Here is a 25,397-nt window from a genome sequence, read left to right on the forward strand (position 1 = left end):
CACAGGGCTTGTGAGTCTGGGCCAGCGGCCTGCCTTTCCGTGCCTCAGTTTCCCCACCTGTGCAAGGGCGGTCTTGCCACTTCCCTGCCCCGCGGCGGGGCTGTGCGCGGCTCGGGCCCGGCGCGGGCGGCCCTGCGAGAAAGCCTGTCACGGGGCCCCACCGGCTGCGGGCTCTGCCCGGCCCCGGGCTGGCTCCCGGCCCCGGGCTGGCGCGCGTCGGTCCCCCGCCCCCTTCCCAGGCTGGCTCCCGGTTGGGAAGCCCCGTCCCGTCCCTCTCTGCCCGGCAGGCCCGAGGGGTGGGGCGCCGGGGCCCCGCCCGCTCCACTCCCCGGCCCGGGGGCGGGCCCTGCTGCCCAGGAGCCGGCGGGCCGGGAGCGCGGCCAGAGCTGCCGGGCCGGGCCATGGTGGGGACGCTGGCGCTGCCCGAGGGGCCCGAGCCGCTGGCCGGGAAGCGGCGCGGGGAGCGGGTGCTGGACAGCCCCGACTCCGGCCTCCCGCCCAGCCCCAGCCACTGGCTGCTGCCCGCCGGCCCCGAGCGCGCCGCGCCCCCCGGGCTGCCCGACGCCGCGGGCCAGGCGCCGCCGGTGAGTAGCGCGGGGGGCTGGCACGTGGTGGTGGCACCGGGGAGCGCTGGAGCGGGCAAGGGGCTTGCGCGGGGGGGGGGGGTTTGGGGACATGCATCATTTCGGGGGGCACCGGTTGTATCGCTGCCTGTGGGGCTGGGGGCGCTAGGCTCGGAGGGAGGGTTTCCCTCTCGAGGATCCTGTAGCCCCCACCAGCAGGGCCCCCCCCCGTATGGCTGAACATGGGCGAGGGCAGCCCAGGAAGCGGCCTGCGCTGGCGATCCCTGCACCTAAGCAGCTTTGCCCCTCCGCCTGTCACCTCTCTGCAAAGATGCGGCTCCCGCCTGCAGAGTGATGCAATTCGCTGGCGCTGCTGCGAGACAGAAGCACCGGTCACAAATCCTGCCTCTCTCGTCTGCCTGTTCTGGGCAGAGATGCTCTCGGCCAGTGCCCTGGCCCCTCTGGCTGGAGGCGCAGCAGCTGCTGGACAGAAGCCCTTCTGCACAGAACTGCCCCCATACTCTGCAGCTAGTCTGAGCATCCTTTGGTAATGTCCCCCGAAGCCAGAGGGCGGGGGGAGGTGGTGTCCTGCCATGCACACATTGTAGAGGAAAGGCTGGGTTGTCTAGCTGGCCCCAGATTGTTTTCATTTCGATGTTGGGTCTCAAATCGTACCAGATGGCATCTCCCCCTTCCATGCCCTGAGCATACATTTAACTGCTGCTGCTTTGCTGTTTAAATGTGTCCGTGCCAAGGCGGTATCCACAAAGAGCCCACCACACTCTTGGCACGAGGGAAATACAGACATCTAAACCGGTGACGGGTGGCGGAATTGTAGAATCATGAACCGGAGTTATTCATTTACAGCACCTCCCAGCTTCTTGCCCGAGACAGGAATTCCACAGAGCTGGTCAAACACACAAACTGTCTGGAATCGTTTTCCACCCAGCCCTTTGAAAAGGGGTCTTAGTTTATGTTTTGAAAGGTGCTGAGTCCTTGCAAGTCTGACTGATTTCATTTGGAGCTCATTACCACTGAAAATCAGGCTTTTGCTGTAACTAATGGACCCCTCGTTGTTTGTGAAGAAAACGATGCAGGGAACCTGGAGAACAACATAGAAAGGCCATAGATTGAACAATGAGGTTCTTATAAGGTCCAGGAATCTTAAAGGAGCATTCCCAAAGCTGTATTAAAGAGAAGCAGGATTGATCCTTAAATATGGCCAAGCGTGGAGGTGCTGTGGTCATGATCATTCTTCTTCCCAGCTTGGGGGGGGGAGGGTTAGTCAGAAGGGAAAGTGCCTCGTTCTTCATTCGGTCCCCTAAGGGAGGAGACAGGGAACTTCTCCATTCCCAGCTCAAAGGAGTTCCCCCTTCCTAGGGCGCACATTCCTCCTGCACACAGCTGAGCTTGGGAAGCAGGAAGCTGGGAAGGCTGTTCCGAAGTTCATGCAACTTAATAACCCGTGACGGTTTCTGTACAGCAGTGACTGATGAACCCAGTGTTGAGAGGTTTCATACACACTTTGCAAACTACGAAAGCTGCAGAACCCAAACATAAATCCACAAAGCAGAGTTTACTTTCTGTGCCACATGACGCTGTACTGCCCCAGACGCCTGTGCTGCCTCTCTCCCTCCCCCCCCCCCCCCCGCCAGTATGAATGCCCAGAAGTACCAGGCTCACCTATTGTGTAAATATGTGGGTCTCCATGGAAGTCAGTGGAGCTGGGAGTCCTTCACAGATGATTTTGTTTTGGGTAATGTTAACCTTATCTGTGGCATAGGTGGTGACTCAGTAAACAGCCCCTCTTGGGATTGTAATGAATTGCTATATTAAAGGGACTCTCTTTGCGCTCTTGCAGAATGCTGTGTTCTCCCCCAACCCTCTGCTCGCCAGCTGCCCTGCGAGGTTATGTCCTTTATCCTTTGGCGAAGGAGTTGAGTTTGACCCTCTGCCACCAAAGGAGATAAGGTAAATACAGTGTTACAATCAGTTAGAGTTTAAACTTCCTCTTCCTGGGGGTGTAAAGATTCAATAGTTACTGTGCGAAAGAGCTGTAGGATCTATCCGTTTGTCCGCTGGAGCAGTGGTTTTCAGACTACGGGTTACGACCCACTACTCAGTCATGGAATGTCGGGCCCTTGGTCTCGTTGCTGCAGGGGATCAGGTGACCAGTGGGGGCGCTAAGACAGCTACTTGCCTGGCCTGGAACCACAGACTGTGCTGGGCCCCAGAAGTGGCCGACAGCGGGTCTGGCTCCTAGGTGGGAGGGGGAGCGCGCACAGGACTCCATGCACTGTCCCTGCCCCGAGCACTAGCGCCACACTCCCCTTGGCTGGGAAACGCTGCACTGCTCAGGCTGCTCAAGGTAAGCCCCTCCTGCCCCAGCCCTGACCCCTCCCCCACCCTAGAGCCCCTTCCCATACCCCAAAGCTCCATCCTGAGCCCCACTCTGGAGCCCGCACTCAAGTCAAATGATGTTGGGTTGCAGCATCAACCATTTTCTTCAACTGGGCCATGAGAAAAAAGTTTGAAAACCGCTGCCTTAGTTTCAAGCTCAATTAACTGTGTGGTTCCACCCAGCCAGTATGTTCCTTATGCCTTTCCCCAGCCCTTTGCCTCTTTCAACCCCCTTGTAGATTAGAAGGAATTTCAAGGAAAGACTTCCCTTGCCTATTTATGATGATTCTTAGTTCATTGGACAGCTGCTAAATCTTAGGTTCTGTTTAATCACTTGAAAGGTAATCACGAGCAAAGATCTTCAAAGGGAGTCGCTTTCGAAAGGGTTGTTTTATTGGGGGAAAGGAATTCCACTTTCCTAAACTGATGGTTTTATAGTAGACTGTTCTGTCTTATCAACAAGAGGTAATTCTCCGAACTGGGGAGGGAAAAGCTAATATTTAGGGAGGTGGAACATTTTTAATACACTGCCTCAGTTCATAGACTATGGATTATTCCTTTGGACATAATTTTATGGAACAAAAAGGAACAAAGCTCTCTTTCTACAGCAGTGCAGGCCAGAAGTAGAACAATCATATAGATCAAACAGCAGGGAGATAGGGAGGAGGGGTAAAAACATTTTCACTAGTGTTGACAAAGGATCCGATCGAGAGATTGAAATTGACCCTTGGTACCATGCAGGATCAGGCCCACCAAGGCTAGGGTGTGAGGCAGAGAGAGCGAGAATCTGACTTTCAGGCCCATCTCATATTACAAACCCAGGCATTCTCGGTATTCATTTTCATATCCCAAATGCTCAGTACGCTCAATGTATTATTTTCTGCCAGTCAAGTCCATGCTGGTTTTCCTCATGAAAACGAGTGGGTATAATTGCATCGGCCTTGGCTGATGACCTGCCAGGCTGAGGAAGGATAGAGAGCTCCCGCAGGACCCGTGATGAATAAGAACACAGAAAACAGCATCTGCTTCCATGGGGTCAACAGTTCTGAAAATCAGGCCATTTCTTCAGGGAGTCTAAATGCGGATCTTGGTGCCTGGCTGGTCTGAAAATGGTTGTCTAGACCCTACGGGGCTAAGATGGCTAAACTGGTGCAATTTTTGGAAATGCCACTAGAAAAGGGGATTCTGTTTAGAGCTGGCACTTGGACAAACAATGGAAATGCCAGCAGGAGATGGTTTTCCTCTTCCCTTAAGTGGAAAGCGAGAGATCCGTGGGAAGATAGATAGATATTTAAGTACAATGCCTTTGGACTAGGAATCCCAGGGGTTATACAGCACTTTCCATCCATGGATCTCCAAGCATTTGTCAAAAGAGATCAGTATTGAGAGCCGCATTTTACAGATGGGAAAACTGAGGCACGGAGAGAGGAAGTGGCTAGCCTGAAGTGAATCTCAGGGTTGGCATTGGAACCTATTGAGTCCTAGCCTAGTGCCCTCGCCAAGAGATTACCCTGCCTCCTCCTGCATTTTTGGCTAGTGAGCACTGGCTGCTGGAGCAACGTGAGGTTCACACGAGTGTCTCCCTTGTGTGTTTCAGGTACACCTCCTCTGTGAAGTATGGCTCGGAGAAGCACTTCATCGATGATGTCTACATGCCAGTGGGGTTAGGCGTTTCCTTGTGCAGCCAAACAGTTGTTTGCATCCCTGATTGCACGTGGCGCAGTTACAAAGCCGAGGTCCATTTCAAGCCTCGGAACAAGCCCCTGCGTTTCACCAGCACCACCATCGTCTACCCAAAGCACCCCAAAACTGTGTACACCACCACTCTGGATTACAACTGCAGGAAGTCCATACGGCGGTTCTTGTCCAGCATCGAGCTGGAGTCTGCAGAATACTCTGGGAACGATTACCTCCTGGATGACTGCTGACTGACATTTGTCTCTCTTGCTATGACCCATCCTAGTCCCTTCCTACTGTATTGTACTAACTCTCCACTAGCTAAAGTGGGTAAAAACACCTAGTTGCCCAATCACTCTAAGGGAACCTCACCTGTCGCTACCTCTGTGCCAGCTCAGAAATTCAGCTTTAAGCATCAGTGTGGCCTGCACCTACTTTTCTATGGAAATTTAGCCATTTGTCCTCTTTTAGAATTGATGATTCCCTCTCCTCCTCCCCTGCTGCAGTAATCAGATGAAAATAAGGGAAATGTTTCCAAAGAGGAAAAGTTAATCACTCTTTCACAGATAAGGGAGAATCTGGGACAGTGGAAAAACATGCTTGACTCTTCATGCTGATGTGTAAAACCAATGACAATCTTCTTTGTTGCAGAAAATCTAGCAGATAATTCAGCCACTTGTAAACAGAGCCGTAATTAATTTCATCTTTGGTCACAAGACTGTCTATTTCCTGGTGAAGCAGTAGGTGCTGACATCTTCTGGCATAGGTTAGCTGATGGGAAATCCAGAATTTTATATCTAAGCAGATGTTTTTAATCGCATTCAAGCCTGTTTTAAAAGATGTTCCTTTAAGGGGGGAAAGGATGTTTTGATTAGAGCAAGAGTTAAACTGCATTTGGGTAGGCAACGGCACAGAAGGAACTGGGTCATCTTTCTTCAGGCTCCCCATCTGGGTAATCTTACAGAACATCTTGTGTACTTCCCAGTTAGTTAACCCAGCCTCAGACTTGTGCAACTGCTTGTCAGTGCAGGGTTACTAGAATTTGCAGGCACTGGACTGGAACGTGCAGTGAAGAATATTGCACAGAAAATGATCCGATGGGTGATGAATTTTGAAAGCCAAGTATAGACATCACAATGGTTTCAAACTGCTAGTTAGCTGGTATGTGCTAATGCTGGCCCTGTTCCTCTCTCAAGAGGAGCTGCAACATGGAAGAATGTTAGGAAACCCACAGCGTGAAGGTCATAAAATGGAAGTCGAATTTTGGGACTCCAGCAGCGTCATGTAGGGTACAGGGGAGTGACTTGCTAAAGAAGATATTGATTGTGACAAAGGGAATGTAAAACTGTCAATGGTCTAGATCTACAGCCATGCCTGCGCTTTCCCTGTTGGGCTTGGCACAGATCGTTATTTTCAGCTTTTGAGCTGATGGCTTTGATGATTTCACTGAGGAAAGCAAGATCTTCCATACCAGCAGCTTCCTGAGCAGCCCTGCAGTATCAAATCAGAAGTGTGTTTTGGCGGAAGGGCACTGGGGGCTAAGGGGGCAGAGAAGCGGAGGAGAGAGATGGGGAGAATAAAAACTTCAGATATTCTTAACCTGTACCTTGGCATCGTCTTTGTCTTTGTCGTGCTTTCACACGCTTTGACCAAACAGAACGTGTGGCTTTATAAACCTCCACAATTGTTTCTTGGTTGAAAGTGAGGAGAGCAGCATGGGAAGAAAACACGTGCTTTTGAAGATGTGGCTTATACTCCTTGTGGGTGTAGTAGTGATTTTGTGCATGGCCCGTAGAAACTGGATTCTCTTGTCTTTCCTTTCCTTTTCTCCCCAAACTCCTCCGGGGCTAAAATTCACTCCTGTTCAGCGCACCAGCCCAAGGCCTACTCTGAAAAGAGGACATATGTAGGACACAGGGACAAGGACAACAGTCAGTGGAGAGCAAGGAATGCAGGCTGTGTGCTGGTTGTCATTAGGCACTGCAATAAGATAGATTCTGCAGGTGTTACAGATGGCATGTGCAGAGGTAAATTCTGCAATGTACTAGTGAAAGCTGATGCAAGAGACTGAAAATGCAATGGAAGAGGGGATTTGTTGGGATTTTTTAGCTATTTATTCACTTGAATCAGTAATTCCTTTAGTCTTTGTTCTCTGCCCATAAATCCAGACGTGCTAAAGCTAGAGAGACTTGGAGTGCTGAGTTCAAGTGCTCGTAAGGAATTATGGGTATGGGAATCCTGACCTGATCTTCAACTTGTGTAACCCCACGGAGGCTACTGGGGCTGCATGGCATGTGATTCAGGGTCAGAAGGACCAACGTAAGTAGCATAGCCCAGTGCCAAATGTGCCGAATCTAGTCTGTACGAAATACTAATTATTCCCACTAAGACCGTTCCCTAAGAGTTGCCAAAAGTGCACGTACAACAGGGCATAAGCCAACCTCTGTGTGTAGAGGTTTCAGACATAACGTCTCGGGAGGACAGGTTATTCCTTATTGCTAGCTTGTTCCTTCCTCCTGCAACTGTAGGAGACAGGATACTGGACTAGAATGGATGCCTGTATGCATACTGCTTTTCCTCTGAATTCATTAGATTTTGAAAAGAAGTTTTATTTTAAAATTGTGACCATTAGCTGTTCCAAGTTAAATGAGAAATGTTCTTACACTATGGTTTAGGACGGGGTGGGCAGTAACACGGCGATGGTTTGCCAGGGTTAGCTCCTGGCGATCACAGCTCCCGTTGGCTGTGGATCGCCGTTTCCAGCTACTAGGAGGGGCAGCACAGAGCGGGACACTGCTTACTGCAACTCCCATTAGCCAGGATCAGCGATCCACAGCCAACAGGAGCTGCAGTCTCTAGTACCTGTGGCTATGCAGGTAAATATAGCGGTGGGGGCCGCCAGAAGCTAACCCTGGCAGAGCAGATCCCGCTCGTAGGCTGGTATTTGTCCATCCTGTGTTTTAAAAACACAGATTTCGTAATGTTCCTCTTCAACTGATGGAAGACGCTTTTTAAAAAATTCAGATTAGTATACGGCAAGGCTGGTTATCATTGTGCAAGATCCAATATGTTCTGCTATATATGACATAATCCCCCCCCACTCATTTCAATTTGCTTTTTGTCATGTAACTAGTAATAAATTATAGGTAAACCCATTGCAGGGATGTCTCTTTATAATGCAAACCTTACTGGTTATTGATTGGTCTTGAATGCAAACTAGAATCACAACTGACTGGCTCATCTCTACTGCACAAACTCTGTCCAGCTGGGTGTTACTACTGAAATTAGTGGCTACATACTGTGTGGAAGCATTAGATATCATTTACTACAATATTTACTTAGAACTAAAGACAATATATTCAGATGATCTTAGATCCTGTTTCTTTTATCAGATTTGATTGTTGCTAAATTCTCTAATAAGCTATACTAAAATAAAATTGCCTATAAAAATGTAATACAAATGCTGTGGCTTCATCAGTTTAATAAGACATTTGAAGATGTGTTTTTAAGATAATTAAATTCTCTCCATAGCATGTGTTTGTTTCACATCTGGCACCATTTTATTCCTAAAAAGCTAGTTCTGGTTTCTGATATGTGCTTTGGAACATGCTGCAAACAAAGCACTTGTTGTTTTCAAATGAACTGAGTATTTAAACAGACAAAACTTTCTCTTTTGATTATGGATTTTAAAGGGGGAGGCAGTTCAGATGCTCAGATGCCACAGTGATGAGTCCATTATATAATAACTTACTAGAATATATTATATATTGAACTCAAAAACATTTTTTTATTGTGACAAGCTATTCTTGTCAGAGGAAATATAATGTACATGTCTGGATGCCTACTGTCTTATTAAATCCTTCTGAATTTCTAAACTTGTGGATTTTTAATACTGATAGAAGGATAGGAATTGAAACAGAATACCAATTCTTTAATTAATAATAGAGTTTTTGTGTACTTTTTTATGTCCATTTGATCATCCCTTTGCAAAAATGTTTGGTTTTTAAGTAATTACATTGTTGGAATCTAATAAGTATTAAAACAGTCAGAATATATTAATAAAGAACCAACCTGCTATTGCAGAAGTGCCTGTGGCATTATACAGCCAATTAAAGGTGACAGGGTTAGAGGACCATTCAGTGATTAAAATATTAAAGAAAACAGGTTAGTTGTATGCATGTAAGACAATAGCTGTTAGAAAAGGCCATTGCTTCAAAAAGGTTTTAATAAATCTTTTAAAATATAAGGAACACATTTGTAAGCAGGTGGAAGGAAGTTATAAAAACTTTCTCTCTCTTCTTTCAGATGTTCAGTCATTTTTTCCAACAACATGTTTTCTCTGCCTTTGGCTATTTTTAAATATTCGAATACTGTAAAGGTATTCTGAGGGAGTCTGAAAGAAATTATTGTGTGTAATGAAAAGCAAGAGCATCTGAGAAGTTTGTAGAGATGAGCGGAGAAGCCTATGAAGTGAAAGACAATTGATATTTTTTTTCAGCTTGCCCATCTGTGCAGAAGATGCCACATAGCTGCAGTACTCATGATATTGATAAGAACCTTGTCACTTGAGAAAAGGGCATTTTTCAATTTAGTGCACTTTACTTCTGATCTAAATCTTTGCCTTTGGGGAACAATACAATAAGGTTTTGTTTCAAAAGACAGTATTGTCTAGCAGTTAGAGAGCAAGCAAGGCACTAAGATCTGACATTTAATCCTGATTCTGCAGTGTATATGACCTTAGATAAGCTTATCTGTATGTTGCTTACCCTATCTTGTATCTATGCATGGTATCAAATCACTTAGCTACTTACTGCCTCAGTTTCCCCATTTGCAACATGGGCTAACATCTGCCCACTTCACAGACATATTGTGAGGCTTAGTGTATTCATGTTGAAAAGCACTGAGGTAATCCAGTAGAACACTACTATTTGCGAATAACATGATCAGTAAGAAGGTACTTGAGGGAAAGTAGTATAATGCAGAGAATCTTTAATAAAATCATCATCATAATTGTTTTATTGTCCACTTTCCATGTGGTATTTTATAAAAAGTCTGGCAGAAGTAAACAGAATATCCTGTTCATATGAGGAAATAATCCGACTAACAACTTTGCTGTGTATAAAACTACATAAAAAGTTTCCATGTAACAGTCATGGTGCTGTTACTGATTTAAATACCGATATAAAATAGAGAACAATACTCGTTTACACAACTTCCTGAGAAATATTTGGAAATGCTGCTGGTTGTAGTTCCGACACCGTGGTAGCTAGCTCAGCATTCAGGGCCTCTTCATCTTTGTTTTCCTGAAAATAAGGACTGGCATGATCTTCCTGACATGCTGCCTGACCGCTGTTTGTGTATGGATCTTTGTTTGGAAGTAACGGGAAATGCTTGAGAGTCAAACATGGCTCTGGGGGTAGCTGTTGCTGGACGTATAACCCATAACGTTTCCTTCTGTTCAGTTTATAGATACGCAGCCTTTCTTCCTCAGCAGCAGGATCTTCAAGCATCCCGTCCCATCGAAGGCTTTCATTGATCTGGCCAGCAGTGTCCTGCTCTGTTTGGGTAGAGCTTGAAATAGCAGAAGCTGACAATAAAAGCTTATTTATTTCTGCATCGATGTGAATCCCCTTTATGGCATCTTGTGCTGGGTCAGGATCCTTTCCGAGGCTTAGTATTTGAAGTAACTGTGCAGTGTGTGTCTGATGCTTCTTGCTTGTGCTGTGATGTTTATCTGTTGCAATGATAAATAATATTAGCAGAGAGCTAATATGGCAACACAGCCACTTCTGGCTTTACTGGTCATACGGTAAGAAAAGATACAGATAAAATGCATTAAACATAGCATGGATTCACATAAATCACCTAAAAGGTGAGTGACTAACAGCATTTATAAAACAGCTATACTCATAAAACGTACTTATGTAGTACTTTGAATGTACTCGTAACACTTTGATACCAGCGTCATGCCCATTGGACCACAATGACTATTGGATTTTGTAAGTAGTTCTGTACATGTTGGTATTTTGTTTTTTCCCCCCACTGTGAATGTTAAATATTTGAGTTAAAAGAATGGCAGAAACTGAAATGAGAAATTGGGTGTGCCTAGACTACATGCCTCCTTCGACGGAGGCATGTAGATTAGCCAGATCGGAAGAGGGAAATGAAGCCGCGATTAAAATAATCGCGGCTTCATTTAAATTTAAATGGCTGCCCCGATCTGCCGATCAGCTGTTTGTCGGCAGATCGGGGCAGTCTGGACGCGATGCGCCGACAAAGAAGCCTTTCTTCATCGGCACAGGTAAACCTGGTTTCACGAGGCTTACCTGTGCCGATGAAGAAAGGCTTCTTTGTCGGCGCGTCGCGTCCAGACTGCCCCGATCTGCCGACAAACAGCTGATCGGCAGATCGGGGCAGCCATTTAAATTTAAATGAAGCCGCGATTATTTTAATCGCGGCTTCATTTCCCTCTTATGATCTGGCTAATCTACATGCCTCCGTCGAAGGAGGCATGTAGTCTAGACACACCCATTGTGTCCATATTTGACTACCACCTCAGGGTTTCAATAGGGATGTCAGGGAGTAGTCAAGTTCCCCCCAGGACCGTTTCCGCCAGGTTGGAGGGGTAGGAGAGGCAGAGCCGGCTTGCACACGCACTGTGTTCTGTACATATGTGTTGGAGTGCGTATACGCAATATTTAAACATATATTTTTGGAATGGGTAGCTATAAATATAGAACCACAAAGACTTGAGCCGAGATTGGATTTATTCCGAACTGTTCATAGTGCTGCTTAGTTCTGGCTCGCACTGGCCCCAGAAGCTACCTCCACTGCAATAGAGCCACAGTGGGGGGTAGCTTTTGGGGCTGGCGCAAGCCGGGACTAAGCAGTCCTGGCTTGTGCCGGCTCCAGAACTGCTGCAGCTCTGCATTTTAAATGTAGTAGGAGTCTGGCGGGCTCTTACTACATTTAAAATGCAGAGCCGCAGTGGGGCTAGCTCCCAGGGCCAGTGAAACAGTCCTGGCTCACACCACCCCCAGGAGCTAACCTGACTGCGACCTGTGCACCCAACTCTTACTACATTTAAACTGCAGAGCGGCAGTGGAGGTAGTGAGTGTCTCCCCCATCGACTAATCAATTAATTAGGTAACTACTCGGTTACCTAATTAATTGCAATTTAACATTCCTACTTCCAACTAGGGAAACAACTTCTTGGCACAAGGGTCATCTTTACAGTCCTAAATTAGGGAAAGTTTTCAAAACAGCAGGTTGAGCGTTCATTACCTGCTACAGCTAGGATTAATTTCAGTTTTAATTTGTCCCTCCAGTTAAATAGCTAGTGAACAAATACCATTGACACGTATCTCTTGCAATCTATGCTACAGCTTTCTTTGTTTTTTAAATCTTGCTCCATCTGGGCCTCAGTTTCCATCTGCGGTTATTCTAACTATCTTTTGTCATTGCAATACATTAGTCCTATTATTTTCTAAAGTTTAAACTTCACATAATCAGATTTAAAAAAATCCTTGCTTTTTAATAGTGTGAGTAATGTGATTTTAGTAAGATATCTGATGTAGTGTCAACAGAAATTGCACAACAACAGTGAATTGAATAGTTTGTTTCTTTAAATGATTGAAGACAACTTCCCCATGAAGTTCTGAACTTAACCCCCACTCTGATGTACTAGCAAGCCAAATATTGTTCCATTAGAGGTCCGATAAATTTTGACTCCCATCAGTGAAATGTTGAACATTTCACCAATCCTAGTTTAACTCTAAAAGAAAACCACGAAATATATCCAGCTACCTCAAATCTTGCTGCAGTTGTGAAACCACCTACTCTTCTCTCTGACAGATGTCCTATGCCTCCTAGAGTCCATGTTAGAGAGCTACATGTATTTTCAATAAATCATTTGTATATAAAAAAAGCAACGGATACATCAAAAATTACTAACAGGCTATCATTCTAGATGGAGGTTCTAAAATTCACAGGATTCTGTCTCACCAAAAGCCCTCTAGCTGGTGTCAATCCTAATTTTTTTTACTATGACTCTAGTGTAAAAAGATGTCTAATTATCCCAGTACAATAATCATTTTCTACACTATGAACAGTTCGGAATAAATCCAATCTCGGCTCAAGTCTTTGTGGTTCTATATTTATAGCTACCCATTCCAAAAATATATGTTTAAATATTGCGTATACGCACTCCAACACATATGTACAGCACACAGTGCGTGTGCAAGCTGGCTGATCAGTAAAGCACAGTCAGTATACCCATAACCGCTAAACCTGATAAGCACATCCCTCACTACCAGCAGGGACAGCAAAGTGGAGACCAGACTTGATTCTCCACGTTACCGTTTGTGTGGTTATGTACTCCAGGCAGAGAGCATAAAATTGCTATTCCTGTCTGGTAGCATGTTCTGTACACTCTGCTCGTGATGAGAATTGGGTCTGCTGAAGCTAGCAGTATGTCATGTAAAGGCCAGCATGGACATAGCCAGAACCAATATGGCCTCTGAGAAGTGGCAGCTGCTTTCCACCATGAAAATCTGCTGCCTGTCCACTTCTTGCAGGCTATGCACCTATCTCCCAGGTGCTGTGACCACTGGCACACTTTGCTGTAACACTGCATAGCTAACCTGTCTCCTCAGAGGCAGAGGGGCTGCTGCCATGCCCACTGCTCCTGGTGTTACTGTCATCCTGGTCTGCTTTCTTTTTCTTCTTCTTCCTTGGTTTCTTCTTGCCTGTGGCCTGGGCGGTGGTAAGGGATCCCTTAGCTGGCTGCTTGCTGCTGACCTTGCCCCTCTCTTTGCCAGACAGCACTCCCTGCACCCCTTTGCATCCTGGGCTCTCCTGCATGGGACAGTCTGGCCCTCACACTGAGCTGCTACTGAGCCTGCAAATAGGGAGAAAGACTCATTGAAGGGTCGTTCAGTGTCGCCTACATCAGGTGCACAGTCCATCATTTTCCTAGCTGAGGGTCCACATATCCCCCTCATCCCCCCACACCTATTCCATTCAGTTCACCTCCTTCCACGCTGCCTTCCCTCAAGCCACCAGTCTGTCCCCTGTATCTTCCTTCCAGAACCTGACTCCCCAAAGGCCAACTTCAGAGTCCTCAGTCCCTGCCCCCAATCCCATTCTCCTTACTCCCCCGCGATCTCCCCAGTCCATGTCCTACTCCTCAGATATCTGCCCCCAACAATGCCTGGTCACCCTGGGCCAGGCCCCTTGGATTTAACTGCTCAGAGAATCCCTCAAGTCCCCAGAGCCACCCCCAATTCCCATTCTCCAGAGAGCCCCAGGGACCCTGCCCCCACCCCTCCCCTGTCCCCTGTTCTCCAGAGACCCCCAGGGACCCTGCCCCCACCCCACCCCTCCCCTGCCCCCTATTCTCCAGAGACCCCCAGGGACCCTGCCCCCACCCCTCCCCTGCCCCCTATTCTCCAGAGACCCCCAGGGACCCTACCCCCACCACTTCCCTGCCCCCTATTCTCCAGAGACCCCCCCAGGGACCCTACCCCCACCCCTCCCCTGCTCCCTATTCTCCAGAGACCCCCCCAGGGACCCTGCCCCCACCCCTCCCCTCTATTCTCCAGAGACCCCAGGGACCCTGCCCCCACCCCTCCCCTGCCCCCTATTCTCCAGAGACCCCCAGGGACCCTGCCCCCACCCCTCCCCTGCCCCCTATTCTCCAGAGACCCCCAGGGACCCTGCCCCCACCCCTCCCCTGCCCCCTAGTCTCCAGAGACCCCCCCAGGGACCCTGCCCCCACCCCTCCCCTGCCCCCTATTCTCCAGAGACCCCCCCAGGGACCCTGCCCCCACCCCTCCCCTGCCCCCTATTCTCCAGAGACCCCCAGGGACCCTGCCCCCACCCCTCCCCTGCTCCCTATTCTCCAGAGACCCCCCAGGGACCCTGCCCCCACCCCTCCCCTGCCCCCTATTCTCCAGAGACCCCCAGGGACCCTGCCCCCCCCCACCCGACCCCTTTATTCCCCTGCCCCCTTATTCCTCCAGGGACCCTGCCCCCAGGCCTGCTCCCTACCCTCCACGCCCCTAGTCCTGCCCCACCGCCGCGAGCCCCGGGCTGCCCCCCCCGGGGCCGGAGTCACCTTCCCCCCGAGCCGCCGCCGCTTCTCCTCCGGGCCCGGCCCGCGCCGCCCGCTCGCTCCCTCCCCGCGGACGCGTCTCCATGGCAACGGCCCGGCGGCAGCGCCCTCGCGCCCTCCGCAAGGACAAATAGTCCCGCGCCCCGGAGCGCGCGCTGCGGCCGGGGTCGGCCCGGCCCCCCCCCCCCCCGCCTGGGCCCGCCGGATCGGCCTGGCCGCGGTAAGCTCGGCCCCGCCCCTCCCTCACGAGCGCCCGGCACTGGGGCTGCCCCGCCTCTGCCCCTCATGGAGCTCGCCAGAGAACTGGGGCAGGGGCCCTTTGCCTGGGGGGGGCCGCCACAAGCTCGTGGAGAAACTGAGGAAGGTCCAGAGCAGAGCCACAGAAATGAGAGGGGGAGGGGGGCCAGGGCCTATGGGGCACAGGGGGGGGCACAGGGGGGGGCAGGGCCCCTGGGGGATCTCTGGAGAATAGAGGGAGGGGTGGGGGCAGGGCCCCTGGGGGGTAAGGGGGGGCAGGGCCTCTGGGGAATCTCTGGAGAATAGAGGGAGGGGTGGGGGCAGGGCCCCTGGGGGGTAAGGGGGGGCAGGGCCCCTGGGGGATCTCTGGAGAATAGAGGGAGGGGTGGGGGCAGGGCCCCTGGGGGGTAAGGGGGGGCAGGGCCCCTGGGGGATCTCTGGAGAATAGAGGGAGGGGTGGGGGCAGGGCCCCTGGGGGGTAAGGGGGGGCAGGGCCTCTGGGGAATCTCTGGAGAATAGAGGGAGGGGTGGGGGCAGGGCCCCTGGGGGGCAAGGGGGGGGCAGGGCCCCTGGGGGATCTCTGGAGAACCTGGCCTGGGAAGGCACCTGAGTTTGTTTAGTCTGGGAAAGGGGGCCCGAGAGGGGACAGGACAGCAGCTAATTATCTTATCCATTACAAAGATAGCGTCCCCAATTATCACCTCTAACAGCATTCTCTCATAGACAATAACCTCCCTTCCCCCCCCCCCCCTTCAAAATCTGATTTGTCTGTTTTATATGTACTCACTTTTTTTTTGGTTGTATCCCTTTGGTATATGTGGTCGTGCCGCTTTTCTTCCACAATTTGATCTGAGGAAGTGGGTCTGGCCCACGGAAGCTCATCACCTAATAAACCATCTTGTTAGTCTTTAAAGTGCTGCATAATCCTGTCTTTTGTTTCAGCCCCCAAAAGGGTGTCACAAGGAGGAGGGAGGAAACTTGTTCTCCTTGGCCTCTGAGGACAGGACAAGAAGCAAGGGGTTTAAACTGCAGCAGGCTGGAAATCAGGAAAAACTTCCTCACTGCCAGGGTGGCCAAACACTGGAATGAATTACCGGGAGGTCTTGGAATCTCCATCCCTGGAGACATTTAAGAAGAGGTTGGATAGAGACCTGTCAGGGATGGTCTGTGGTGCTTGGCCCTGCCCCGAGGGCTGGGGACTGGACTCAATGACCTCTCGAGGTCCCTTCCAGGGCAAGTATCCCATGGTGCTATGATAACTGACACTGCATGCAGCAAAGGCATTTCTAGGTCAGCCTGGTGACACACAATTAGCGCTCCAGTAATATTCCTTTGCTTGAATCCCTATTTAACAGTCACCAAAGCAGACCCTGGGTGATCCTGCTGTTAGCTAGTATTAGTGGCAGTAATAACTACGCAAATGGTAAACGGGAGCAGTCATTAAATTGTTACAGTTACTGTATTTTCACCCTACCTGGAAGGTTTTATTCCAGGGTTTCTTTTATTTTAACAGTTCTCCATGGTAATGATGCTCAAATACTATCATTACTCTTGCTAAGAAGAGCTCCTAGATCCCGATATTGTGTGTGGTAGAAGAACACGCACAGCCTAAGTATTGGTTGTCCTGTCCTGGTCCTGCATATGTTTACATGTGGACTTAGTTTAAGTCATGTGAGTGTGTAAAGTTCATCAAACACGCATACGGGGTGTATTTTGAAGCCTGTGCCTAGATCTTTGCAGGATTAACCCTAATCCTAACTTGGTGCTGCCTGTAACCCTTCAGCTATCTGTCCTAGTTGCAGAGGTCTCCTGCAGCCTTTGCTCAATAGTCTGGTGTTTTATGCCTTTTACAGAATCATGATTCCATTTTCATATACCATGATTAGTTAAACCTCAGCCTCCCTTAACACCTTCCAGACCCCCTTGTCCAGTAGTGACCCTGTTCCTCTGCCACCCTAAGCCTCATCGTTCCCTTCACCAACTAGGTGAATCTTGCTACCCAGATTCCCCTCCCCTCCAGGGCTCTTGGGAAGAGATCCTCCTGGTCCATGTAGCTGTGGTCTCTAAGATTGAATGCTGGAGGTCATCCTAGCAGATTTATAGTGACCAGGGCAAACTTTCAGGTGTTCACTCTCCTTCGTGTGGCCTGCCTGGTGCTGACAGGCACTTTGGGAAGGCTGTTTTGTCTCTCCTCTGCTGAGTAATTGGCTGGATGGGAGGGAAGGGAAGTACCTGTTTGCAGCTGCCTGTCAGCAAGAGGGATGGTTTTTTATGCAATGTGGAGAAGTCAGGAGGCAATCCGGAAGTTGCCATGTGAGCCAGAAATTCTTCTCCATAAAGGCCTGTAAATGATGTCTGATTTCCTAGCAGAAAAGTAAATGATCTTCCTGTCTGTAACTCATTGCCTTACATGGGTTTTTTTTTTCTCCCTAAGCATCTTGGGCTAAGCCACATGAATTTAGGAATTACTCAACTTTCTCTTCCCACACAAATACTTAGGAGTCAGTAGCATCTTAATCTAGGAGTCATGGACCAATAATCATGTGTTGCAATAATGTGTTTAGTGCACTCTAGGGTATTATTTTGCACTAGCCTCTCGGTGCCTCAATTTCTTCACCTCTTTAAAGAGATAATAAGCCCTTCCTTGCCTTCTTGAGGGAAGGGTAGCAATGAAGGGGCTAGTGGGAAGCTTAGGTAACTAATGTGTATGCTGTCAGGCATTGTGGTTGATCCCCAACAGCAGGAAAGTGACAAGAAGTTTTTATCAGTCACTCTTAAAACACTCAGCAGGAAGGACTGAAGCATTGCACTGGTCCTTTTACAGGGGAGAGGTATTGTCAGTGCTAAATAGCAGTGTCTTAATAGGGTATTGGAGCTAAAGACATAGACCAAGCAGGGTATGTCTATACTGCAGCGTTTTTGCAGAATAGCTGATGTTATTCCGAAATAACAAAGAATGCGTCTACACAGCAAGCCTTTATTTCAAAATAATGTCGAGCTGGAGGACTTCTTACTCTGACTCCTAATACTCTCATTTCACGAGGAGTAAGGGAAGTTGGAGGTAGAATGTTCTTCCTTTGACTTCCTGCTGTGTGGACAGCGCCAAAAGCCGAATTAAGCTATTTTGACTTCAGCTCTGCAATTGATGTAGCTGAAGTTGTGTAGCTTAATTCAATTTTTGCCCTGCTGCGTAGACGTGCCCTTTGTGGGTTAGTGGCAGAGTGGAAAAAGAAGTTCTAATGGCTGACCAGCCCTGTGTTCAGTCCACTACTCCAACTTCCAGGGGTTAAGTGGGAGACAGGAGAGGGGGCATTAGGGAATGTCCCCATGCAATATACCCAACTCTCACATGTGAGCATGACTCTTGCAACATGGGGGTGTTTTTCTTATCTGTCTCCTGAAAGTGTGCTGAAAGCACCAGTCCATGAATGTTTGCTTTTTCCTGTTACTGTCAGCCTGGCTGAAACTAACAATTGGCCACTATTTCCTTGCAGTCTAGCCACATGTGGAAGTTAGGCTGCTATTCATAAAGTTGGCTATGGCTGGTTCCCTTTGTTTTCAGTGAGGCAGAAGGAAGCCATGCCCAGAGTCAAAATGGGTGCTGCTCCATGGCTCGGGCTGGACTGGTGGCAGGAGCTGGGAAGAGCAGCAGAGACACTATGAAATGGGGGCAGAATGAAGGAGATCAGGAAACAGATTTACAGGGTGCAGAGTGATGGGGGCCAGGAGGGAGACTGAGGAGGGTGCTGTCTGTTCTGATGGCAGATCCCTCAGCTGGGTGAGGGCAGTGGATGGGAAAGGGAATTTCCCTCTGAACAGCCATGGGAAGGCCAACTCTCCTGGCCTGGCTGTGGGTCAATGGGATTTTGGCACCAGCATGAAGAACTGTTGTGATAAGTTTTTCCCTTTCTGCGCACTGCAGGGCTGGGGACGTGGGCAGATTTCTGTGAGAGCCTGAGGGAGCCTAAGGATGCAGACCAACCCTGCCACTGAGTGCTCCCTTATGTATGATCCGTGAGCAGAGAGGGAGTCTGGAGCAATGGGAGTTGGGGACTTGAAGCTGCTGGGACCCAGAGAGCAGTGAATCCCTAGGTGGGCGCATCAGGTAAGTTCTGCTACTGATGCCTAGGTAGATATGTCCCAAGGCAGCAGGAGACAGAGAAGTGCTGCTCCTGGAGCAAGACAGTTAAAGGAAAAGGTTGGCAGTTCCCCTCCCTTAGACAGAAGAGAAGGGTCTGTGGAGATTGTCTGAGCAGCCAAGGATAGGTAGGCATCTGTGTGTGAATTAATGTTGACTTTTCAACCAGAAATTCTCACATACCCATTGGCAAGGGAATAGAGGAGAGTTAAAAGACAGACTGAAAAACATGCCTGAAAAAACCCTTTGTGTTCAATATGTAATTTTGGGTGCCTAGAATTTGTCCTCCCCCCTGCTAGTTCAAAGCAAAGAATTTCAGAAATGGTTCATGGAGTGATGAAAGAAGCATGTACCACAGCTAAGCAAATACATAGGAGATGTTTTTGTGACGTGGATGCTTGTGCCTTAGACACAGGAGTGAGACCATATTTCAGCCATCAGTCAGTGATGGTAAAATCTCCATCAGCTTCCAGGACTACCAGCAGGCTCTGCATCCCCCATTATTGAGTAAGCAGCACTGCCATTGCATTGGGCACATAGACTTGGGCGGAGAGTCTCCTTTGCAAGGAAATCTCTTCAGCAGCATTGGCTTGAGCAGTGGAGGAAACCAGGGACACTGGAAAAACTATTTTAATAGGAGGGCAGTGAAGCACTGGAATGGGTTCCTGAAGGAGGTGGTGGAATCTCCATCCCTAGCGGTTTTAAAGGCCAAGCTTGGCAAAGCCCTGGCTGGGAAGATTGTTGGGGTAGGTCTTGCTTTGACAGGTAGGGTTGCCAGATGTCGGCTTTTGAACCGGATAGTCCAGTATTTGAGCTTTCTGTTCGGGAAACAAATGTAGAAAATATAAACGTCCGGTATTTTCTAAATAAGATATAATGTAAATTGTGATGTCATGTCAAGTGTGTCTGGTATTTTTATTGAAACCATCTGGCAACCCTATTGGCAGGGGGGGATGGACTTGGTGACCTCCTGAGGTCTCTTCCAACCCTAGGATTATATGAAGCCTCCCTTCATGGGAAGGACTTGAAAGCAGATTTCAAGCAGACAAGGGAGGCACTTTGCAACAGATTCCAATTAACAGGCGAGGTATCCCAACTTGAGAAAACCAAGCAAGTCAGATGGACTTTGCCAACTCAGCCAGGGTTGGTGTTTCTCTGCAGGTGAGCCATGCATGCAATTTCCAGTGCTGACACTGTTGCGTACACCCTGCAAATGGCTTAGATTTATCCCAGGGGGGCTGCAAATCTGCCCGCGCCTCGTAACGCGTGACCCCTGCTCCCAGCCCCCGCACGCCAGACAACAGTTAATGCCAGGGCTCGTGCGCTCAGCTCTGCACAGTCCCGGGGCCGCCCTCCTGTTGGGATGCTCTGATTGGCTGGGCGGGAGCCGGGCTGGCGCGAGCTCGCTGCTTTCGCGGCTCTTGGTTCCTTGCAGCTGTCGCTAGAGGGCAACGGGGGAGCATGGAAGTGGAGTAGCGGCCAACGCGTGTGCACGGTAAGCGGGTAGGGGGACGTGGTTCCTTGCAGCCTCCAGCCTTCAATTAAGCAATTAGTGAGCGCCAAGCACAGCAACCACGCTTGCAAAGAGAGCCCTGTGGTGAGGATTAGCTGTAACTCCTGTTAGACGTGGTCGCGGGGGTGCGGGCACTTTTCTGACAGCCCCCCAAGAGGAGGTTGCAGAGAACGGGGAATGTGGTTGCCTTTAAATCTGCCAGTGCAAAGTACTCGGTGTTATGGGGTGAGTGGGAGCGGCCCGGACACAAGCTGCTTTTGCAGGAAGTTTTCGTACTTCGTAATTCAGAAAGAAAAACATCCCCGGGCAATAACCGCTGAGGGCGTGCCAGCCGGCTTTGGAGAGCCTCTCTCTCGGCAGCAAGCAGAGTAGGTGAGGCGAGGAGGTAGCTTTTTTAGGGACGACGGTGAAGCAAAACCAGAGAGAGGCTGGGGGGTGTTTTATGCAGGATGTTATTAAAGTGGATGTAAGCAAAAGAGTTGGTCGACTTTTCCCACCCTCTTCCCCAGAAAGGATCAACAAGCAGTTCAGGATTAGAGACGAGGAGGATCAGTCTGTTTGAAGGTGTCCAATGTGGTGATAATCCCTACATCCCTCTCAAGTTGGTTGGTACAATGCTGAGATCTCCTTAGTGTTTGGTGTTATGGCAATCAAATTGTTTGTAGGTGGGAGGAGGGAAAGTGGGACTGTGGTTATTTTTTTTTTAAAGCCTCACTGATGTGTGTCTAACCCAGAAGTGATCCTGGATGAAAAGCATTGGCAGAGTAGTTACTGAAGCTAAAGTAAAATATTCTCCTACTTCCTTGAAATAAAGGTGGATAGATTTGCATTCTATTAATATCTCCCCCTTTTTCTGATATAGTGCTGGTGCTTGCCTGTTTAGGGGTTCTAAATACGGATATTTTGGGGACCCTTTACAGCACTTTAAGTGTCTCCCTCGAGCTGCTCAAGGCCGTAAGCAATTACTTTATGCCTATTGCTGGCTCTGCTTAGATGCCAAGTTTGGCAACAGGTTGTGCTTAGGCAGGTTGTTATGAAATCAGACTCCCAGGAGACTTCTCCCAAGACAGACCACAGTTAATAGTGTTGTTCTTGTTTCAAAATGTCAGTAGCAGGGATTTCTTGATGATGTGTATTCTTAATGCTGCACTGTAGTTAATAGTTCCCTATGGGATCAGAAGTGTGAAGGAGGGGGAGGAGTGGGTAATAGAAAACAGGAGCAAGAGTATGATCTACAATAACTCAGAATGTAACCATTGTGTGGGCTCTGTGGCCTACAGGGAACTGGCTGTTATGATTGAGGTGCATTGCATTACAATTAGCTCTGGCAACCCCAGCCAAGATCTGTTGTGCTCTGTGCTGTACAGACACGTAGCAGAGGTGACTGACCGCTTGTCTTTCTGTCAACTTCTCCCCAGTGAGCTGTCTAGTCAGTCCGTCTTTTCTCTACCCTTTTAGGACGCGTCTACATTCGAAAATTAGGTCGACCTGCTACATCAAGGAGGTGAATAATGTACATCCCCGAGAGACATAGTTAAGCCACTCTAAGCTCTAGTGTAGACAGCAGTAGATTGATGAAAAGATTCTTCCGTCAACCTAGCTGCTGCCTCTCGGAGAAGTGTATTTACTACTGCAATGGAAGAAGCCCTTTGACCGCTGTAAGATGAGTCTGTGCTGCCACACTGTGATTGTAGCATTTCTAGTCTAGATGTAAACTTGCACTGTGCTATCAATATACACTAAGAAGTGTGTGTGAGTGGAGAAGTGGTTAAAATGTTTATTATTTTGGTTAAAGTTTGGAGGATAAACTGTCAGAGCTTATAATGACTGTTGGAGATGCAGAATGAAGGCAAGGGAGGCTGCTACTCAGTTTGGAGGAAACTGATTATTATTATTATACTTCAGAAGCTTCAGGGGGTAGCTGAGTTAGTCTGTACAGGATAAACTTAAAAAAACAACAGATAGTCTGGTAGCCATTTAAAGACTAACAAAACATATAGATGGTATCATGAGCTTTTGTGGGCACTGGATGTCTAGACTTGCTAGGAATTACTCTGCCTGAGGTTTCTTCAGTCTCTTAAATGTAAATGCCAAAGGATTGACTGACTGGCTTGTAGGTTAGAGAACAGATTTTGACTCTAGAGAAATGGGCTCAGACGTTCCGATGTTGGCTTTAATACTTTTGTTAAATTCCTGCTTGTAAATGGGAGAAATAACACTCCTTTCCCCCCCACCCATTGTCTCTCTTGTGTACTTCAGGCCTTGCTCCATTCATTGGGGCTTCATGAAGGTGCAGTGATTGGTCTGGATGCTGGAAACATGTAGAATCAGGGCCGTAGATTGTAAACTGGGAGGGTTGGTCTTCACTAGACCAGGAAGGTTGGCTTACAGTACGCAACTCCAGCAGTGTGAAATGCGTAGCTGAAGTTGGCTTACCTGTAGCTGAGCCTTCGTGGTGTCCATGCTGTGGGAGGCTGATGGGAGCAAATGCTCCCGTTGGCTTCCCTTACTACTCATAAAAGGAAGTGTATTGGACGCTGCTGGCAGCTGCCCTAACTGTTTGATTTACGGGCCTGTACTAGATAGGGTAATAGAATAGTCGACTATCTGCATAAATTCTTAGCAGTCAGTCAACTATTCTGTAGTCCCCAAGGACAGGGCTGGCAGCCAGTGCACTCTGTCCCCACTCCCAGGGAGCCCCCTGCCACCCTACGCAGCTGCCTCCATATCAGAGGTAGCAGCATGGGTGCCAGGCGAGAGCCAGTCCGCAAGGGGATCCATTTTAAAAACAGCTCCCCCCACAGATTAGCTCCACCCCGCACATACAGAGGCAGCAGCGCGGGGTGGCAGCAGCTCCTGTCTGCAGGGGGTCCGAGCTCCCTGTGGACAGGGGCTGCTGCGGGGGAGAGGCTGCTGTGAAGCAGTCTCTCTCTGTGGCGGCCTGGGCTCACTGTGCACAGAGGCTGTTCTGGCAGCAGCCCCTGTCTGTGCGGGGGTTCCGAGCTCCCTGCGGATAGAGGCTGCTCCAGCCACTGTCCACAGGGAGCTTGGACCCCTCTCCCCCCCCCATGGATAGGGGCTAACACTGGGGACCAGCCTCTGTCCACATTGGGCCCAAGCTTGTGGACAAAGGCTGCTCCATGGGATGTGCAGCCTTTGTCCACTGGGAGATTGGATCCCTGTGGAAAGGGGCTGCTGCCGCAAAGCAGCCTCCTCAACCCCTCCCCCCCGCCCACTGTGCTGCTGCCTCTATCAAAGGCAGCAGTGTGGAGGGAGGGAGGGAGGGACAGGTGGCACGGGTGCTGTGGGGAGCCAGCTTTTAAGCAGGCTCGCCCCAACACCCACTCTTGCTTCCTCCCCTGCTGCCTCTGATACAGAGGCAGCAAGGGGGGGGGGATACGAATAGTCGACTAGATTAACCGATAAACCTAGGCTTATCATTTAATCGTGTAGTCGACTACTTGTTGATATCCCTAATCCTAGACCTGTTATGTTGAATGCCAGATGATCAATCTCCAGAGCATTGATCTTCCAGTAAATATAGGCTGTGCCCTGAGGGGCAAGCTTTGCAACTGAGCTGCTGGATGACCTTGGAGAAGTCCTTTCTTCTTTCTATAACTCTGATTCCACTCACTCTTGACTTGCCTGTTTAAAATGCAAGCTCTTTGAGGGAGGTGGTGTCTCTTACTCTGAGTATATACAGGGCCCTGGTCTCAGATGGGGCCTCCTGGATGTACTTCAGCAATATAGATAATAAACATTCCTTAATGCTTGGAGGGTTTCAGCATGTCTGGGTGCTCTTGAATTCTCATTTCCCAGGGTAAATCTATAACATGTTGCTGAGTACAGAAGGAATGAATTGCTGTAATATTTTTTTGATCACTAAGCATTCAAGACAGATATGAGGACTGTTTGGCAGATATAGTGTAAAGCCCAGATTAATTAACCACATTTTCCGTACATTTGTTGAGTGTTGGGTTGTTTAGCTAAAGCACAGACTCATTTATTTATATAAATGGGTGTAGATTATATTAATTAAAATAGAATTTGAAAATTAAAAAAAAAAAACCAGCAATGGAAAAATAAAGATGGTTCTATGAGAGAGTTAAACTCTACAAAAGTGAATGCGTTTAACAAAGGGTGTTAAAACTTACGAAGGAGTTGGAAATCAAATCCCAGTAAGTCATTGGTCACCAGCCAGTGGATCAGGATGTACTGGTAGATCCTGAAGGCTCTGACAAGTGATCCTGACTTGTTTGGTAGAGAGGCTATTAAGTGCAGGCTCTTCAGCTGCTGCTCCCCGCACTACTGTGCTGCTCCGGTCCTCTGCCGTGCTGTGCCAGGCTGGGGAGACAGAAGAGGGAGGCACTGAGGTCAGGATATTCCTCTCCCCTGACCCTTGTACTCCACCTCCACAGAGAGCGGAGACATGACAGGGCCTGGGATGGAGGGAGCCTGCTGGCAGTTGCTCCTATGTCTGATTGCTGATATTCTGAACACATACTTAAAGGGGCGGTTTGAATTTCTCACACTCACACTGTTTGTGTCTCTCTTCCAGACAAACGCCCTCTGTCTTTCACATTCACCTCCTGACCCAACACATACTTGTGGTGGTGGTGGTGTTACCTAAAATAGCACACTTTGAAAAAAGTTTGAGTGGTTTGTGCATTTCATAATTTTTATTTCTCTCTTATGTTTAGTTTAATTCTTTGAGTAGTGAGTTCTAAAATGACTAACCTGCCATGGCTGGAATAA

The 25,397-nt window shown here is 48.8% G+C and overlaps 3 protein-coding genes across 11 annotated transcripts in view; 2 read left to right on the plus strand and 1 right to left on the minus strand.

The window, feature by feature from the left end:
* The first annotated feature begins 307 nt into the window (after positions 1 to 307).
* On the plus strand, positions 308 to 8,101 carry RFLNB (refilin B). The gene is made up of 3 exons (XM_075904671.1): positions 308 to 584; positions 2,425 to 2,534; positions 4,561 to 8,101. Exons 1-3 carry the CDS (start codon positions 402 to 404, stop codon positions 4,889 to 4,891), a joined length of 624 nt encoding a protein of 207 aa, XP_075760786.1. The 5' UTR covers positions 308 to 401; the 3' UTR covers positions 4,892 to 8,101.
* Positions 8,102 to 9,628: 1,527 nt separating this feature from the next.
* LIAT1 (ligand of ATE1) lies at positions 9,629 to 14,905 on the minus strand. The gene is made up of 3 exons (XM_075904670.1): positions 14,758 to 14,905; positions 13,283 to 13,539; positions 9,629 to 10,374 (listed from the first exon to the last, which is right to left on the minus strand). The coding sequence occupies exons 2-3, from the start codon at positions 13,500 to 13,502 to the stop codon at positions 9,845 to 9,847; spliced, it is 750 nt and encodes a 249-aa protein (XP_075760785.1). The 5' UTR covers positions 13,503 to 13,539; positions 14,758 to 14,905; the 3' UTR covers positions 9,629 to 9,844.
* Positions 14,906 to 14,953: 48 nt separating this feature from the next.
* The window catches only part of RPH3AL (rabphilin 3A like (without C2 domains)), a 99,798-nt gene continuing 89,354 nt past the window's right edge, over positions 14,954 to 25,397 (plus strand). Inside the window, exons 1-2 of one of the 9 annotated variants that reach the window (XM_025179275.2) lie at positions 20,576 to 20,624; positions 21,152 to 21,247. The gene's annotated coding sequence lies outside the window, so the exon portion shown is untranslated. Of the gene's footprint in view, positions 14,975 to 18,917; positions 19,097 to 20,481; positions 20,625 to 20,705; positions 20,727 to 20,751; positions 20,868 to 20,993; positions 21,015 to 21,151; positions 21,248 to 25,397 lie in introns of those variants that run through there. The other 8 variants (XM_075904668.1, XM_025179276.2, XM_006138673.4 and 5 more) reach the window with 8 other exon arrangements.

The sequence above is a fragment of the Pelodiscus sinensis genome, chromosome 21 (genome assembly GCF_049634645.1).
Source record: "Pelodiscus sinensis isolate JC-2024 chromosome 21, ASM4963464v1, whole genome shotgun sequence".
Taxonomy (NCBI): domain Eukaryota; kingdom Metazoa; phylum Chordata; order Testudines; family Trionychidae; genus Pelodiscus; species Pelodiscus sinensis.

What these genes read in the sequence shown, in the direction of transcription:
- LIAT1 (XM_075904670.1), bottom strand. Translation starts at nt 13,502, where the DNA reads ATGCAGGAGAGCCCAGGATGCAAAGGGGTGCAGGGAGTGCTGTCTGGC. An exon ending in CTCTGCCTCTGAGGAGACAG is followed by an intron (nt 10,375 to 13,282) that starts GTTAGCTATGCA and finishes TCATTGCAACAG; the next exon opens with ATAAACATCACAGCACAAGC.
- RFLNB (XM_075904671.1), top strand. Translation starts at nt 402, where the DNA reads ATGGTGGGGACGCTGGCGCTGCCCGAGGGGCCCGAGCCGCTGGCCGGG. An exon ending in CCGCGGGCCAGGCGCCGCCG is followed by an intron (nt 585 to 2,424) that starts GTGAGTAGCGCG and finishes GCGCTCTTGCAG; the next exon opens with AATGCTGTGTTCTCCCCCAA. An exon ending in CTGCCACCAAAGGAGATAAG is followed by an intron (nt 2,535 to 4,560) that starts GTAAATACAGTG and finishes TGTGTGTTTCAG; the next exon opens with GTACACCTCCTCTGTGAAGT.